This window comes from Perca flavescens, chromosome 3 (assembly GCF_004354835.1).
Source record: "Perca flavescens isolate YP-PL-M2 chromosome 3, PFLA_1.0, whole genome shotgun sequence".
Taxonomy (NCBI): Eukaryota; Metazoa; Chordata; class Actinopteri; order Perciformes; family Percidae; genus Perca; species Perca flavescens.
Window position 1 is genome coordinate 8,101,352 of NC_041333.1, and position 19,333 is coordinate 8,120,684.

A 19,333-nucleotide genomic window follows, 5' to 3' on the forward strand; every position below is an offset into this window, starting at 1 on the left:
TGCAATTGCATGCAAATTATTCTATCCAAAATGAAAAAAAACAAGCTCACCTAACTGGAGAATTGAACTCCAGACTCCCAGAGCAATGCTCAAGGGTCTAACCACTCATCTATAAACTCTTACTAGATGTTATGCAACTGTTTACCAGTTGCTGTCTTCAAGCCTCGGTTGTTAGGTAACCATACTGTATACAAAAAAATAGGTAGGATACTATCGGTAGGCTACTACTTAACAAACTAACAGTTGTATGCTTTCACTAAAGACAGAATGCACAACTGTAGTATCCATTTTCCGCTAGAAATTCAATTGTTATAAACTTTAGAGACAATGATGAACGTCCGCCATGTTTCGGTGCATGCGAGCAACGTGTTTTTGTTGTTACGTCACAGGGTGTGAATAGCTCAGCTGTGTGGCCGAGGCTATTCGTACCGGGGGTGCAAATAGACACTCGTCAAAGATAATCACAATTAGATATTTTCTTCATATCGTGCAGCCCTAGTATCCTCGCCCTTTTGAAAGTGGAATGGAAATCCTTGACCTTTCTTGGTGGATATATGGCGTATACCTGCGTATCACGGAGACTACACCACTGGGTATGTCCCTGGTATGTTCAATCACTTAAAATAGTGTACAGCTTTATGTTTTACAGCTTCTTTATTTTAAAATAAAAATATTTCTGAACAAAAAGCAATAAAATGGTAACCCTGATGTAGCATCCCTCGGCTGTGTAGAGGTGGAGGGAGCTGGAACGGCCACAGATGGCCCAGGGATTTAAAAGTATATCTGTAAAGAAAGGATGAGATCATTTGTGAAAAAAGGGGTATTTTACAATATTGTGAATAAAAAAGCTGCTTTGAAACCCAGTTAATAATTGCACCTAAGCCTCTTTAACTCATCATATGGTATTGGACATTGCAGAAATGGTCATTGTTGTAGGATATAAAATACTGGTAAAAACAAACAAAAAAAAAAAACATTAAAACTGAACAAAAATAGACACACTTATTCATTCTGCCCCAGATCCAATTGAAAGCCTCTCTTCCTTTTTAGACCTTAACTAAAAAATAAATGTAAGGAATATCCACGATACTGATTATTTATCAAAAGTCTCATTATGTCAGTATTTTTGTGAAAGCACCATAGTCAATCATGCTATACAAAAAAGATGTATTTGGTAAAAGAATATTTATTATTTTTGAATAATTTATATTTGATTTTTTTTTTTCTTGGTCGGAGACATCGGGATTCCTTCTTGTGACCCTGTCGCTGATCAGACATGTAGTGTGGAAACCATAACGACTTGAAGACAGCAAATTTTCGTTTCAATGACTGAAAATCGTGTAGTGTGAACTTAACTTAAAGTTCCATTTAAAGGTAAGTTAGAGCGTCTTTAGCATCTGTTCTGTAAAGTATTTCCCAATGAAATGAAATATTTGAGCAGTGTAAGTGAACAGGCTTGATATGGTGCTACGGAGGACTGTTGGCTTCACACACACCTTCACCTGTTAGATCAGGAGGACAAGGGAGAAACTGCAGATATTGGCTGCATCTCATGGCCCTTTTATGATAGCTCCTCGACTCCTCGGTCAAACAAGAAGTTGTTCTGTCCCTCCTCGATGAAGGCCGTCTCATAGCACTTATTTCTGCCCCGAGGACCGAGCTTCAAGAAGGGATCATCAAGGTGCTATAACTGAGGATACACAAGAGCAGCCTTCCCGGAAGCCGTGCAGCTTAAAGAGTTGCTAACTCCGCACAAACAGCTGACAAATTCATGTGATGCTTCAGAGGAAAGGATGCCTCAACACATTTTCTCGTGGAGGCAAGTGGAGGACTTGAGGAGGCAATTTAAGGGTTATGAGATGCAGCCATTGTAACCAGCTCTGTGGCAGTACATGCAGGTGAATGGTGCCTGGCAACTCTCTATGCCGTCAGCTCCCTCCGCTGGCAAGTCCGTTGTCATCTGGCACCATTCATCAGTGCGTAGCCTTACTGTAATGAACTGTAGCTCTATGCCACTCAAGGTTGCAGATTGATTGACGAGTGGCTGTCATATTACTGGTTGGTACCAGCTAAGGTAAGCACGTCATATTTTCTTTTACAGGAACAAAACATTATTGGATTATGATTTAAAAATTCAAAGAAATGAATTTTTTGTAAGTTTTGTTGTATTGTCAAATAGGTGCATAATATGACCATGGATGTGATTTAAAGTTTTTTTTCCTTCATTTCTTCTAGACTTTAACTCAAGGCAGAATGTGGAAAATCAAAGTCCAAAGTGGACCCAGAACAGCCCGAAAAATAACAGAGGCCACAAATCCATTGAGTTTGTTCTTAGAAAATCTTTCTGTATTTACAGGTTTGAACAGACAAGCAGGTACAGACAAAGAGTGCTTATATACACAGCAGCACAAGATGTTAAAATGAGTGCTAAAACAATACAGTATTTACAGATGGATTACAGTGGAAAGTACAGACTAAGAACAAGTTTTATCACAAAACGTCTGGTACTCTACACAGTATCACAAATTCCATGAACTGTACAGTTAAAAACCAAAAAATGGTAAATCTACATGAAATCCAATGTTTCTCCAATTGAGAAGCACTGAATTATATATATTTACATTATATATACATATTATAGTGTATAAGCATGTATGTTTTCATACATATATAGCTACCTATGGTGCAAAAGCAGCAAAAGAAATTAGAATGTATGGAATTCAATACTACAAAATAAAACGTTGTGCTAAATGGGCTGACAAAAAAAAAAATGTTACACCATACATGACCAATATACTGGCAAAAGAAAAATTGAGCATAGGTAAATAATTTTCGCTCAACGTCCGGTCTGAAGTGAACAGAGGGTTACTGGTCAGTCATTCAAAAACAGAAGAGATTGTCAAAAATACTTCAAGTTCATGCAAAGATATAAACCATTAAAAAATAAAAAATAAACTTTTCCCTGTTGACCAACCAGCTGTGCAGCTTTCCCTTCATTGTGACTTGGAAGGTGCAAAACAAAGGAGGGAGGGCGGGACTTCCTGTGCAGGTTATGGAATAGAGTTGGAGCGCAGTACGGGCACTTGGTGGGCAGGGACAGTCTCCGTGTCAGTCTCGTCTTGGCTGGAGGGGCTGCTCACTGTGGCAGTGTTGGGTGGTGGTGGTGTGAGGGTGGTGGTGGGGGCGGTGCTGGTAGTGGTGCTGGCTGCACTACTGCTGCTGCTGCTGCTGGCGGCGCAATTGGCGGCAGGCGTTGTGGTCGGCTCCTCTTTGGGCTGCTTACTGGCAAATTCTGTGATGCTGAAGACAAACTGGAGGCAACCCAGTTTGATGTAGCTGCCGTGGTGGAGCAGGGCGGTGCCCTCCCAGCCCGCCCCGCTGCCTCCTATCAGGCTGGAGCTGCTTGCCTTACAACTGCACGACAGCTCCGAGCCACCCTGAGGCTGGCTGCTCATCACTCCGCCAGCCGGTAACAAACCCACCACAGAGCTGGGACCCTCGTCATCCTCACGCTTCTTACTGCGACCTGCACAGAGAACACAAGGAGACATTCACAAACAGGCTCCCACACAAGCTGTGACATGTCAACACTATTACTACAGTTTAGAAAGGAAGGAGGAAACGGCGAAAATGGCAGTCCTCCATTCATCTGAATGTGGGTAATGCGTTTAGGCTGCAGCAGTGGGGATCGCAGTGTATGCCGGAAAAAAAACTGGAGCGAATGGTTGAAACAGAATCAACTTTTGGACAAACGCAACAAAACGCCACACCTCGACGTAACTGACCAGACGAAATCAGGCAGCGGCCATCAGACAAAACACAATGGAGCGGGGAACAAAATGGGGACAAAAAAAGGCTATTTAGGTGACACTCTCACACTGCTGCAAATAAACAAAGTTGAGTGCAATGCGCCGTGACGTAGATCCCCTTCAAGGCCAAGCTGATGTTGGAAGTCCCCATAGTGGACAGAACGTGCAACAACAGCCACATGCTTATAGTGGCATTGACAATGCATAAGCAGAGTAGTGTAGTACATATTAATCACAGGCTGCATTTGAGCATTAAATATTTGAATATTGAAAAAAATAAATGAAATTCGAATGGTATTATAGAGGATCTAGTGTAAATGCAGCCTAATGTCAAATTTCCACTGCATGGAACAACCCGGCATGCTTTTGGTACCAGGTACTTTTTTGATTTGGTTTTCCACTGCAGATAGTAATAAGGCGTTGCATTTCCATGTTACTCCATAAAATAAAAAGTGGTTTGTAACTTGAATGTACAATCTGCCCTAAACTCCACGTTAGATAACAGTCCAGGCCTGAAAACATCTACATGGCAATATTGACTCAAGCCACCTGCTGGCAGCAGGAAGTCAGCCTTATGTCACAAACATCATCTGACTTATATGAAACTTGCATTGTGCGGTCCACACTTGATATTAATGCTGGCTCCTATATTTTAGCCATGCCTCTGGTGCCACTGATAACCCTTCAAACTGCACAGACTATGAATACTGGAGAGAACTTTAAAAATGTAGGTGTGTAAGAATAGGGGTGGGAATCACCAGAGGCCTCATGATACAATATCATCAAGATACTTATGTCACGATACCATATTATTGCGATTTTAAAGATATTGCAATATTCTGCGATATATTGCAATTTATTACCTTTTTTCCAAATTCATGTAGATCACTTCAAATACTTCCCAATTTCAAATGATGTCCCCAAAAGGAAACGTTGTCAACATCTGTTTTATCTATAAAGATACATTTCTCTGTTGGTTCATCTCACTCCAATTTTATTGCTGCAAAATGGGATTGTCAAGCAGACAAATTGACCAACACATATATAATAATAGATCAATACTTATAAATAATCAATAGTCTGTGTATCAATATAGTATTGCCATGGAAAATATCTCGATACTATGCTGTATCAATGTTTTTCCCCACCCCTATTTAAGAATAAGGTACACTACTAACGTATGATGCCTTGGACTTTGGCAACCAGCCCGCTGGGTGGAGATGGCGAGGCCTTCTCTGAGAAGTCACACGAGTAGAGAACGTTGTCCACTGTGGTGCCATGCTCGCTGTAGTTTAGCAGCTCATAATGCTTGGTATTCTGAAAAGGACACACACACACACACACACACACACACACACACACACACACACACACACACACACACACACACACACACACACACACACACACACACACACACACACACACACACACACACACACACACACACACACACACACACACACACACACACAATTTATTTAGTAGAGGGGGAGAATTATGGTACGGTACAATGACATTTCTACATTTAAGCAGTATAGTAGTTTAAAAGTCCATACCTCGTCATAGAAAATACAGGCGTGTTTCCCCGATATGTAGTTGCAATGACCATAGTTTGTAAGGCACACGTCCATGTCAGCACCTTTACAAAAACATTAAAAAGTTAGTTTGTTTTATAAAAAAAAACTCAATAATGATAATCTCAAACAAACGTAAGGCTTTCTATGCAATGCTACACCTCTAAAAAGAATTTCCACTGAGAAAAGGGGACACTTAACATGTCTTTTGTCATATGACCAGGTCTTCAAAATGAAAAGATGAATATTAACTGTCACCAAAATGCAAGTTCAACGCCAGGGCTGGATATTGTCTATATTATTGCCAATACAGTACTTTGGTACATACCAAAATAATACTTATTGGGATACCTTACTTTGAGAAATACAAACCAGTTTCTAAAAAAACCAACAAAAAAAAAACCACCACCTCTCTTTCATTCAACAAAAAGAAGCTAAAGTTGTTAAATGTTGTATCAACCAGATGTTTCCAACTTGGGAGGAGGTCCCAAGCTCTAACTGAGGGCAGAGTGATAGAGAAAGACAGAGTGGAGACACTCCCATTGGACTCCTTTGCACGCTTTTTGCCGCCTACTTCTAGGGTATGCAGTATAGTATAGTTCCAAACAATCCATTCTACGGTGTTGGGCATCATTCATTTCCATTGCTGGCCGTTGAGTAACTTCTGAGGTAAGTTGATTAAATAGCTACATCTTTTGAATTGTCAACTGTCTATATTTTATCAGAGGCCCGTTATGATGCATATACTGATCTTTATTTGTACGTGCACAGCGTAATTATATATATTTTTAACATGGAAAGACTGTATCCTTGCGTTCTGCTTGGTTATGTTGGATCATCGGAGTATTCGGGGCTACACAGAGCGGAACAGACTGCTGCAGCTCTGGTGGGATAGACCGGGGTCCCGCGGTGTACTGCAGGCCTCCGGGAAAATGAGGAGCAATTCAGGAGTCATTTAATGCAAACTATTACTGTTTAGCTCAAAGTAATCTTGAAAGGGCTGTTGGACTACATGTATGAATACAAATTATTCGACACAAAAAAATATAAGCCATGATGAGCTTTAAAATGTTTATTACACAGACAGTAGTCTGACTAATTTCTTCCCCAATTTAATTTAAACACTAATTTGGTCTTCGTTAAACATTTGAGTGAATTTCTGGTTATTAACTAAATTCTTCCTCTTTATTAGCACCAAATTAATTCTTTTTTTGTCTCCACACCCACCCACAAAAAATAATATTTCATTCATTCATCCCAGCATAATGAGTTGTTATTATTTAATATATCTGATACTTTGTGTATGGCTTAGTCTTAAAATTATCATGGTTGTGTGGTCAACTCATGCCTCATCAGAAGAATTGGGCTGGACACTAAATGCTGAATGGACTATTGCTTCTCTGCTTTCTCAACCGCTCTCCGACCATGGGTAAGTGAATCGGAATTACAAGCAAAATCAAGGAAATCCAATAGTCCAGTTGCACAAAAAAAGAACATCTTGAGTTGTCTTTGATTTCAAAACAGAGATGTAGTAAGGTTAAAGTTAAGCCACTAAAGCCAGTAGCCTAGTATATAAGTAATACTTATACATAGCTTTCAGTTGTCACCCTACCACTCCAGATATAAAACTTTACAAATATGCAATAACAGTCAAACAAGTACTTGGGTATGTGTTTTCATTTATATTTACCAAGATTGCAATTGCTGCGGTCAGTCCCATAGAAGAACATGACAGCGTGGCATGTGTTTGGAACTCTACAGGCTTACATGAACCACGTGACCACCCCGCTAGCGAGATCAAAGAGTGTCAACTCTTCTCTCTCTATGGCTCTGACTGAGGGTTCCAAGATCACTGCCAGGACAGGAAATACACACTTCTGCTACAACAATTTTTTTAATCTTTTCTGTACACTTTTCAATTTTTTTTATTGTAAAATACTTGGGTTTGGAGTTTTATCTCGCCCAACAGTCTGCAGCTATAGACACAGAGTAGCTGACCTTTGAGACACCGTGGACACTGCCGGAGTTGTAGGGCAAACAACACTGACGGGACCTAATGTAGCCTTGAATTGCATCTTGTGAACTCATTTTCAAGTGCACCTTGAGAAAGTCAAGTGTACCCTTCTGCCATCTAGTGGTTCTTCTTTTTGTTGTTTAAACAGCAATTGACTGGTAAAATAAGTTATTTTAATTTGACCATATGGCTTTAGCAACAAGCAAGCCATTCTTTAACATCGTCAATGGTCGTTTTGTGCTCTGTTCTTTTTAAGTATCGGTTCAGGCACCGTGTAGGCACTGTTTTAAAGTATACTGTAGTTTTACACTGGTATCGAAAAACACCCAAACGATACCCAACCCTAGTCAACAAGTACACATTCCTTCTCTTAAAAAAGGGTCACAACTCAAGCCAAAAATGTCAGAAACATCTGATCTAAATACAAGAAGTTTTAAAATAACTTTGTTTCAATAAAATAGTTTTAAATTGTCAAAATTAGGATTCAAAGAGCAAAGTAAGAAAAACACTAAACTGAGCAAAAGCATTTGAGGGCAGTTTTTAGTATTTGACGGTTATTTTTGGTGCTACAGACACATTTCATTTAATTCTGTTATTATAAAGTATTTGAAGGTTTGATACTCAACATAGCAGCACCAGGGGTTAAAAACACGTATCAGTGAAAACATTGACAATGTCACTCTGCAGAAGCACATACAACGACCCATTGTGCACGAAATGCAGTTGGGTGAATGTTTTTGAAGTCAGTGTGATGTCTTACCCGATCCTATGTACAACGTCCTATAGCACATGCTGACAGCTCCTCCTTTTCCTGTCAGAGGGTAGAAAACAGCTCGGGCCTGCACCTTCTTCTGACCTGGTAGGAAGAGGTTCAGGTATTAAACATCGGAAATAACTGCAGAAAAAAAACTCTAAATCAAAATTAGACATGAAAATAAAACGAGGGCTGTCAAAAATAACAAATTAAGGCAAATTATTTTTAACGCCACTCATTTCTTTGACGCAATAACGCAGGTTCTGATATGATTTCTGAAGTGTATTAACTACACTGCAGACTGGAGTCTCTTAACAGGTCCAACAGTGGGTTGAATGTGCGTCTCCAGGTCCATGTCAGTAAGTCTGGTGCATGAAATGTCTGTATCCTCACTGTGCTGCATTTATTATAATCTGTAATCTCTCGCTGGCGTAACAGTGACTTCTCACTCCCTCTTCCTCTATTGGCAGCTCTTGTACTCTGAACATCCAGCAACTACGGTTTGCCTTTCGTGATTTCCCCCGTTACCAACAGAAACACTGGGTGTTTATTAGGGATACGCTGATGTGAAAATGTTGGCGGATACCAATTACCAATATTAACAGTGACGATATGATCTGTATGAACAAGTTTCTATGATAATCATATTTTGTACATACAAAAAAAAGTGTAAACACTGTGAATTTGAAAATGTATTTGCAAAACATTTGGAAAAGCCCATAAATCATAGATTCCAACAGATACCGCATTGTTGCATTTCACCAAGTTACAGGGTCAGCATGAAAGATGTAACTAACAGTGTTAGTTTTGAACTACTTTTATAACTTGTAGCAAGTGTATAACTTAAAGAAAGTCCAGTTTAACTCACATCCGTGGAAAAAGTTTGTATCATAAATCAATAACTAAGGATAATAAAACAAAATATCCTGTTTAGGTTGTATGACTAATGAGGGTTTTCCAGGGTTGGCGAGGGAGGAATCACATCATATTAGAATAGCTGGTCCACCTTAAAGTGAGCCCACCTTAAGTTAGTGAGTCTGTGCTGAAGTTGTCACTAGGTCTGTGATTGCTAAGTCCTTTCACTTTCTTTAACCTGCAGGCAGCGAGCGGGACACGGTACTTGGCATGGGTCTTGAGGAGTTGTAGCATTTATTCACCGACAGATAAACTTTACACACTCCGGACCACGAACGTTATTAATGTTTACTCTCCATCGCTCTACCGCACACCTGGTGTCACTGCCCCCGTTTAGACTGCTTGCCAGTATTACACACAAACACACACACACACACACACACACACACACACACACACTTTTTGCTCATCGGACCGATGAGACGATTAACATTGAGCGATACCGATATGGTTGCCAATATACGATGCATCCCTAGTGTTTTTGCAACTTCAGTAATATCTGTCGCCTTAAGTTCAACAAACAGCTGCGCTCGCTCACCGGAGCAGCTGAGTCTGAGGCACAGCAGCCTTCAGTGGTGTTGATAGACGTGTAACCAATCAGATAGTGCTGTGGGCAGGACATTGAGTGAGACATAGCAGTGACTACAGACAGAGAGGCGGCTGCATACACTGTAAAGGGAATTATCTCCACCAGAAATGTTGTACTTAAACAGAGTTTCCCGGTTAGAAAAAAAGATAATTATCAGACAAATAAAGATAATTATCAACAGAAACACTGCGGGTTTCTGGACAATATTTGTAATTGTTTTGTGGTGTTAATTAATTTTCCAATAATAAAATATACATTCTTTCATATAAAGCAAGCATATTTGTCCACTCCCATGTTGATATGAGTGTTAAATACTTGACAAATATACTTGACAAATATCCCTTTAAGGTACATTTTGAGCTGATAAAAACATAAAAATAAATATAAGTGTGATTCATCATTAGAACTATGGACAACAATGCGATTAAATATTTGTAGCGATTGACAGCCCTAATTACAAATACTTATCTAATCAACAAGAAATTAGTTTGTGTTTAAAGGAATATACCACCGGTTGTTGAAATAGGGCTTATCGCGGTCTACCCTGGCTGTAGATAGGTGGGCCAACGCATTTTTTGTCTCAGTGCAAGTAATTGTTTTTTTGTCTTTCGTTGGCTCACTTTTACTCACAACATGCTAACCGGCAACATAGGTTTCCATTCACTATGCTAAGCTAACTAGCGGCGGCGCTGCACCGGACTAAAACAATGCATGCACAAAAAATGCGTTGGCCCACCTATCTACAGCTAGGGGAGACCGTGATAAGCCCTATTTCAACAAATGGTGGCGTATCCCTTTAAGTTTTAATTGAATAGCAGGGTCAGAGGTAAATTTGTGTCTTACTGTCAGGGCAGGGCAATGGGGTTTTGGGGGCAACACTGGTGGCTGGGGGAGGCGGTGGGCTGGGCACTTTTGGGGGGAAGAGCTGCTGGATCCTCTGCCAGGCCAGGAGCTTGATCATCTCTGCATCCAGTTTGTCCAGCTCAATCCCTACACACGCGACATACACACACATTTAGGAGATGTACTTTGATTTCAATCACAGACATGACATATATACAATAACACAATGATTCGGTATTGTCACCGTTGGGTGAGCAAACTTACCTCTTTCCTCATCCTTTCCATCTTTCATGCAGCTGGCCAGGTTAGCGATGGAGGAGAGAGTGCTTGGCAGCAGTGAGCCCATCAGTCCAGGACCAGCCTTTATGTCTGTAGAGGAGAAACATTCAACATTCATTCTTTTATGTTGACCAGTCCATTTTAAATTATATATTTAGCAATTGAATGTGTTTTTGTGTACAAAAAAAAAATAAAAAATTAATTTTAATTTCAGCACATTCAGCTCCATCACTTTCTCTTGTTTACTTGTTTGTCATATCACACTGTTTTGCTGTTATACTTTAAACAGCTGGGGAGTTGTTGCCAGTGACCACAGGAGGGAGCTGTTGGGCTATAGGCTGCTATAAAGTGTGGCATGTGCTCTTTTGCAAGTATTGTATATTGTAATGTGTGAACACTAACAAGCTGCAAAAATGACTGATGATTTAGCACCCTTCAACATGTCAAGACTCACTGTTGTAGTGTTTCAGAAGGTACAAATGTTTGGTATAGAATCCACCCTCAGTAGCTCAACATGTTTTTACCATTTAAAAGAATGTTTTTTACAATCATTAAGTCGTTTGGACAACCTAAGCCGGCCCATTATTGTTGTTCAGGTAGACTTTAATTTTCCTACACACAAAAATGACCTCAAGCACATTAACTACTGACAGAAAGAATAGGCTAAATGTATAATAAATTCAAGATACAACATATAAACTGACAAACTATGACCAAAGTACTGCTACAACAACATCCTGAGAAGAAGCCAACATAATGAATAATAATAATACTAATAATGATAATAATAATAAATAGTCGTATGTGTTTTAAAAATTTGCCCCATCTATGCATTTGCTTTCCACATTTTTAGCAACACACAAAATGACTGTTCCCAGACAAAAGATAATTTACCTCTGCCAACCATCTCAAATAATTAAATGGCAAACAAATAGCTATATGTTCTCTTTTCCTGGTTTTAAAGGCTGCATTACAGTAAAGTGGTGACATTTCTGAACTTACCCGACTGTTCTAGCTGTTCTATTATTTGCAATCAGCCACTTGATTGATGATTATTTATCTAAACTCTAATTGTGAAAATATTGTGTGAAAGCACCAATTGTCAACCCTACAATATTGTCACAATATCGATATATTTGATAAGGAACATGGTGATATGTGATTTTCTCTTCTTCATATCGCCCAGCCCTATTTGGGAGACACAGGTGGAGTAGCCATAGAAGAAAAACGCACACTTGAATTTACGCAACTTTAGCTTCTGGCGATGGTTTAATCTCTTTCCACACTGCAATGCAATCATGCAAAACTTTCAACATGACTTAATTAATCAAATAATAATTCCAAAGAGGTAACTTGTAATGTGTCATTTTCAGCATTTTTAAATTTTGCAGACTAAATAATGAAAGTAAAATACATTTATCAATAAATGAGTAGTCTATACCGACAACGTTTCATTATGGGATTGTTCCGGTGCCGCCGGAGATTCAACCGGAAGTTCCTCATTTTCGGCCGGATGTCCATTACCTTCCACTTTCTTTGTGTTGGCATTCTAAAATCCGGTCGATTTGGGAATCATCCTCCAACCGACAATGAAATTATAATTATCTTTTTTTTTTTATTCACATCACGACAGCTAGACAAGTTCCTTCCCAAGGCTATTTTGCAGCAGCACCGTGGCTCTATCTGGCGCTTAGCTCCACCCAAGATGATTGTGATTGGTTTAAAGAAATGCCAATAAACCAGAGCATGTTTTTCTCCCATCCCGGAATGTTGTGTGGACTAGCCAGACCTTCCTCTGAAGCGCTATGGAGGAAGGTCTGGCTATGTGAGAATAATACATTAATACCTAATTAGTTGTGTTAATGAATAAACGCTGTTATATTGTTTAACAGTTATTTTTGCAATCCCTACAGAACCTAAAATGAACCTGGGAAGCCAATCAGCAGCGAGCAGTTTATTGGATCAAGAATGTGTACCTGGAGTGGGTAATGATGACCCCAGCTTGGTTGGATCGTGCTCCTGGTTGCCTTTAGATGGTGTGTCTGAGCGAGCACTGCTGGTGATTGAGTAGCTGGGTTTTTCATCGCTGCTCATACACTCCTCCTGGAGCTCTGTGTGGCTCCTGTGGTTCTGCTGGCTGCTGTGGGGCCATATCGTCAGGGCAGTGGGGCAGATTTTCTGAGCACAGGCCTCTGTAGTGCTCTCAGGTTCCTTTTTAACCGTTTCTGCTGCTATGTGGTTCACCAGCCCAGAGGAAGGAGCAGCGTCTGGGGGTGTTGTGCTGGGCTTCAGTCTGTGCTGCAGCTCAGCCTGCCTGCAGGAATCCGAGGCATTGTTACAGTCTACAGGTCCGTTGGCTTTGGGAGGCTGACACTCTGCTGCCAGAGGTCCGTTGGGTTTCCTACAGTTCTGACATGGTGTTGTGCTGCACTTACAAACACCCAGCACGGCAAGGGTGCCCCTTGAAAGAAGGGGCCCCTGGGGGTCATCCAGTGTACTGCAGGGTTTAGAGCAGGGGTCAGGGGAAGAAGTCCTTCCTAAAGAAGCCTGAGTTTTCATGTTCTCTGATGTGACACATGCTTTAGGACTGGCTTTCTGCTCAGAAACCCAATCTGCTGACGAGGTTACTGATGACAGGGTGGATGCTGTGGATGAAGCCTTCTGCTTGATGGATAGGTGTCGCATTATGCTGCACTGGAGGGCGATGACATCCTGAAGCCACTGTTCAACACAGCAGAACAATGCTTTACAACACAAGAAGCAACCATCAATTTCTTTTAGAACACTGTATGGAGAAATTTAGGTCACAGTACGGAATCAATATGATTTTTCTTTTCTTTATTGTTGCAAGTGGCTCATTTTTGATAAACTGCATCATGTTGTTGTCGTCTGCCTACCTCCTGCTGCTCAGTCTCTGTGGTGAGGTGCTTTGAGGGCTGACGGTCAGGCACGCCGCTACAAACCAGCTCCAACTGGCGCACCTCTGCAGGAAGAAGCATGGGGGGAGGATTCTGGTACTGAGACTTGATGGCATCTGGCACCTGTATCCAAACAGTGATTGTTAAAAACTGTCCTGCCATAAATTTTCCTAATCAATTGTGTTGTCTCTGAATGAACAGGGTATCTCACATTTTGATTGTATTTGGATAACCTGTCGTAGAGAAAGGTAGAAGAACATATGAAAACATTCCTGCTCAAATTTCATTTCAGATGCTATGATAGAATTCATTTAAAGATTTTTTTTCTGCAGTGTTACGTTTAGAACTGCCTGTTGTTCCAACTTTTCTGTTTCTGCATTTAGCAAGAGGAACCCAAAACACACCTTCACAAGAATCAATTGTAAAAGACAAGAATTCTCAGTTATTGTATAAATCCACTTCCCTCATCACCACCTGTGCATCATTAATTTCTCTTAGCAATTCAGAGATGACCACACAAAAACTATTTGGGATATCCATTACAAGCCTAACCCCCACACTGAGGCAGCCAGTTTACCTTGATGGTCTTCCTATTGTGCTGGTGGGTTTTGCGCCGGTTGGGTGTATTCTGCCGATGGACTCTACGTAGGAAGTCCAACTTGACGGCGTGCTGGGACATCCTGTCCTGGAAATGGTCGAAGAGCTGACAGCGGCTGGACAGGCTCAGGCTTCTCTGATTCAGCTGGACACAGACAACCATTTGAAATGGGAAACTAATCATTCTGTTGCACCACCTTGGCTTATACAACAACAACAACAACGACAACAACAACAAACGTTGGTTAAGCTCTGAGCCAAGACCACTTGTCTTACCACTAAGTGTTCGACATGGTTTGGACACATCCATTTGCCAGCAGGTAGAGCTGTGAGCGGAGGGTCCAGACAGTCCATGTGGAACAGAAGGGGACAATAGTCACACTGGATCAGTGGAGCCAACCTACAACTCCTGTGAGAGAAAATACAAGAACATCAGTACGAGATATGAAACATGTCAGGTCTGTGTGCACATCTTTGTACATACTGTAATCTGGCACTAACCTGTTGCATGAAAAGCAGACTTTGACTGGTAGAGGGACCAGACCATTGGGATCCAGCTCATGCTGAGGCCTCCTGAATGGCTTCCCTAGTAGCTCCTCTTTTCTCCTCCGTTTGCTGCTGCCTAGAAATCCAAATGAAGAAGGAACATTTAAGAAACAATCCAACCCAGATATCGTTACGCTGCCCATTTGCCAGAGAAGTCAAGAAACCAAATTTCATCTATTGGTAGGCCGTCAACAAAACTTTTGTCATTTACCATGACATTTGAGGTACCAGAATCATTTTTAAATATTAAACTCAATTATAGATGGGCTGGAATGTCTGGGCTTCATAATGCTCCAGATCTCATCTAACATTGGGTTTGTAATTCATTAAGGTATATAGAAATAGACCAAAAAACAACATAGATGGCAAGATCAAAATGGAAGAGCCATTTTTCCCTATAAAGTCATTTAAAAAAAAAAGTACATCAAATAATTTAGGGGTGTTTTTTTCTTCTTAATTTTTTAACATTTGATTACTTGTTGAAATGAATACAGTACAATTTCACAGTTAATGTCTGGGAATTCATTATGACGGACTGACTGACCTGGTAGTGCAGTGGTGCAGGTAAGCTCACTAGGTAGCTGGAACTGCGTAGGGTTTCTCTCCATAGCGGCTGCTATTAGCAGCTGAAAGGGCCTCTTGAGGAGGCGTGGAGCCGGAGTGGAAAGCATAGCACCCTCAAGCTCTGAGCCCTGAACTTCATCCTCGGGCTCTGCTGCCTCCTCCTCCCCGTCATTCTGCTCCTCTGAGGGAGTTGGGGTGGACGAAGTGTTGGAGGTGGGCGTTCCGGGCCGGCTGCTGGGCCTGCTGCTGGTCCTGCGGTCCAAGAGACGTACCTGAGCCACTCTTAGACCGGGCCCTGCTGCTCCGGCCCCCGGAGGCAGGCCGTCGAGCCGCAGTGGGCCGGCATTGAGCTCCAGCTCCACGGCCGGGGATACAGAGCGCTTAGACGAGGACTTCTCCGGTAGACCGTTGGTCTGTTCTGATTTCTGCTCTCGCTTCTAATGCCAGCAAACAAAGACCAAAAGACAGATTTATCAGTCCGAATAGCATACATGCAAATACCTTTCTTTACATTTTGCCAGTGGGATGACAGTAACATTGGTGAAGGATTGGGTGTGTGATAGAGAAGACCTGCTACCCACCTTTTTTCGAACATTGCAGCGGTGACACATCCATTCCCCTGGGGGTAGCATTTCTTCACTTAAAGGTGGGTTGCTGTGGTAAGAAACATGTTCAGTGACTTGGCTCATAATGCAGGGAAATTAATCAACATTATCATTCAACATCCATCTATACAGACTTGATATTATGCTTCATGATGAGGTTGCATGGATTATTTGGTTAGAACCATATTCCCCACCTAGTTATCCAACATTCAAGTGTTACATCTAGATTAGACTGACAATTTAATTACGTCGTAGACAAATGCATGCCAATTATTTGCAAAATTATCTCAATTTACAGTTGGAACATGATTTGTTAATATCAATGTGTGAAGACTCCAAATATTCTAAACAACTTTAACAGTAATTATACGGTTTACATTTAAATAAACATTTTCACCATAGTTCAAAGTAAAAATGACAGGCGGGACACATCTGATGTCAGGACTATAATAGATAGCCTGAAATCTCACAATCATAAGCAAAATGTATCTAAAGTTACCCTCTGTAATACTAACTTTAAGATAACACACACACATTGCAGCAACATGTATCTACCCAATATGCAGTGTTATCAGATAATTACAAATTGTGAGGATGAAGCCATTCACAGGCTTGACCATATATGGATAAACGTTTCTGCTTGGCCGTTTCCAAGTGACAGTCTAAATTCAACTGTTCCAAATGCCAAAGTTAAAATAATCATGCAAGCAGATGTTTAACGGGAGCATTGCAAAGCGGGACCGGCGAAATGCTACAATGGGACGACCTTTAAAATGTCCACAACAAACCAGCCACGACGCTACTTCATGTTAGAAAATCACATAACATTTCGTCCGTGGAATTTATGACCATTTTCCTCCTAGCTGAATTTTAAAAGGTTGGTAAGATGGCGGTGGCATAGAAAAAAAGAGCAGGGAGGTCGCCATATTGTAAACAGAAGCAGTCTCGACTCCATTTTTAGCAGCAGCGGCTCCACTGGCTGCAGCCGCGACAGGAGTGGAGGACCGACTGCAAGCTAATTCTAGCCATTTTCACAGACATGACCACACTTCTTTCTTTAAGCCCCTTTACGTCGTATTAACATGCCTTTTCATTGACAATAACGACAGAAAAAAACTTAACAGAGGCCCTACTATAATATACAATCAACCTCATCGGACGAGGCACCACATATCTAACGGCACATGTTATCCGAAGAGCAATGAAATATAACGGTTGGCTACTTTAAGTCACTCGACACCGACATAGATGTAGTTAACACAATATAAGCTTGAAGCCCCGGGCCACGCAGTAAATTAAAATTCAACTTTACCAAAGGGCTACACAAGGCTCGCTACCGCCCTCCTCGGTTCTGTAGCATGGAGGAGTGGCGTTACAGTGTGAATATACCTATGGGGGGAACCACCAACGGGTTTAGTTGAAATGTCACTGAAATAACTGAACAATAACGACTGGTAAAATGTCTCAGGGGCAGGATTTAATTAACATATTTCCAGTGATAGGTCACACGGTCATGCCTCTGCAACACCAAGAAGAGCAAAACATAACTTCATCAGAAGAATAACCCCTTTTGAAGTTAGCGTTCTTCATCTAGCTAACGTTAACTTATGCATGCAGCTAACGCAGAATGGCAGTCGCTTGTCTGTTTCACACTTAGCATGCATGCATAACGTGTCCCTTTGCGTTCTGCCTCTATAACTTACCAGCATTGGAGGTGGAAGGCTGCAGGACAGTGGTCACAGCACAGCAAGTCGCCCCCCTCCCGACAGCTATCACAGGTGTCGTGGTTGGTGGCCCTGCCGCTCCTCCGGACGTCTCTCACCAACTTCCGACTCCTCTTCTCTACGTCCTCGGACTTCGGGGGCGCCAGCAGTGTTTGGATTTGCTGTAAAAGTTGTTCAACTCTTTAGTATGAAATAACGGCAGCCCGGTTGATTGTTTGTCTAAAGAGTTGCCTAATATGCAGGTTTGTGCCCGTTGTGCCATTCGGGGAGATCGGTAACGTTTACTTGTGGCCTCCATTATCAACCCAAACAATTAAGTTAGCTAACCGATAAATGCTGGACAGCTAGCAATGGTGGCCTGATGATAATGACAAAAAATTATAAGAAAAAGACATTAACATAACGGACTATTTCACTTAATAAAGGCCTTCGAGCAGAGCAACCTCACCTCCATTAAGCCCCCAGAGGTATCCAAATCGTACACAATCGTCGGGGTCTCCATTTTGTCCCACATTCATCCAGATGCAGACGCTGCAAAAGGAATTTGCAATACAAATGCCTACCGAGCACACAACACAGAGTATTTCCCGCAGAAAATATATTTTCCCAAATGTTTTGATCAGCGGGTGGCTAGCCAAGCGATGCTAGCTATAGTTAGCTGGCTAAAGGAGCTAACTACGAAGGCAAGACGTTAACCAGTCAAGGTTGTGAAGCTAGCGAGCTTACTAGCTTGTGTTGTGGGCTCCAAAAAGACAACAAAAATCAACGATAATCTTGCAAGGCTTCTTAGCACCACTGTTTATGAGCCGCGCCAAGCCTATATACAGTATTTTATATCAATAGATTGTTGCTGTTGGCTACAAAATCCATCTGCGGCCTAGCTGGCCAGCCATGATTCTTGCTTCTGCTCCTGCAAAAAGGAGCCTTGTAAATCTGCAAAACCCTGCGCTCCCATTGTCAACAGAAGATGTAGCTAGCCAAAAAATACAGAAGGAAATTCGTCGTGGCGCGGTCCAATGCACAGTTTCCAATAGCGTTCGGAATGTATAATCCTTAAATCAGGTATGCGGAGATGCAAATTTGGTTGATGTTATTGTTGTGAAAAAGACATCTACACTGGCTGCTAGCAACATCCTCTGCCAGTTGGCGCAACCGCGAACCACCGGACGCGCATGCGCATTGGAACGGATATAGATAATTGCGAGGAAACAAGGAGCGAATAGATTGTGTACATTGTATCCGGCTACTTAACGTACTAGAATCATACCAAATATTCTCTAAACCGTTTATGATTATACTAATAGACATCACCATTCCTGTCACGGTATACTTCTGCTACTAGCCATTACTAGCTTTAAGTTTACTATCTCGGTATCTCCATACTGCTGCAAATGAGAAGATATTAACTGCTAACTTTAGCGTTACTTGTATTGATAGCCCTATTGCTAACTAACGTTTAACACAGCCTACTAAACCAGAATACTGACTAACGTTACTGTAAGTCACTTCTGCTTCTACAAATGAATTACTACAGCTGCTGGCTGCACCTCGCAACTTGTCCATAGTGTTAATGTTCCTTTGCTGGTCCTACGTCCTAAA

General features: G+C 41.4%; 1 protein-coding gene across 2 annotated transcripts; it reads right to left on the bottom strand.

Annotated features, from left to right (window-relative positions):
- Positions 1–2,319: 2,319 nt before the first annotated feature.
- Positions 2,320–19,242, bottom strand: phf12b (PHD finger protein 12b). 2 transcript variants are annotated; one of them, XM_028573319.1, is made up of 15 exons: positions 18,183–19,242; positions 17,714–17,895; positions 15,987–16,059; positions 15,386–15,842; positions 14,797–14,917; positions 14,572–14,704; positions 14,276–14,440; positions 13,678–13,821; positions 12,757–13,501; positions 10,766–10,870; positions 10,502–10,648; positions 8,161–8,256; positions 5,369–5,451; positions 4,988–5,126; positions 2,320–3,526 (listed from the first exon to the last, which is right to left on the bottom strand). In XM_028573319.1, exons 1-15 carry the CDS (start codon positions 18,246–18,248, stop codon positions 3,051–3,053), a joined length of 3,132 nt encoding a protein of 1,043 aa, XP_028429120.1. In that variant the 5' UTR covers positions 18,249–19,242; the 3' UTR covers positions 2,320–3,050. The 2 variants fall into 2 exon arrangements, with proteins under 2 accessions (XP_028429120.1, XP_028429121.1); XM_028573320.1 differs by lacking the exons at positions 17,714–17,895; positions 18,183–19,242 and adding an exon at positions 17,323–17,421.
- Between the last annotated feature and the right edge of the window lie 91 nt (positions 19,243–19,333).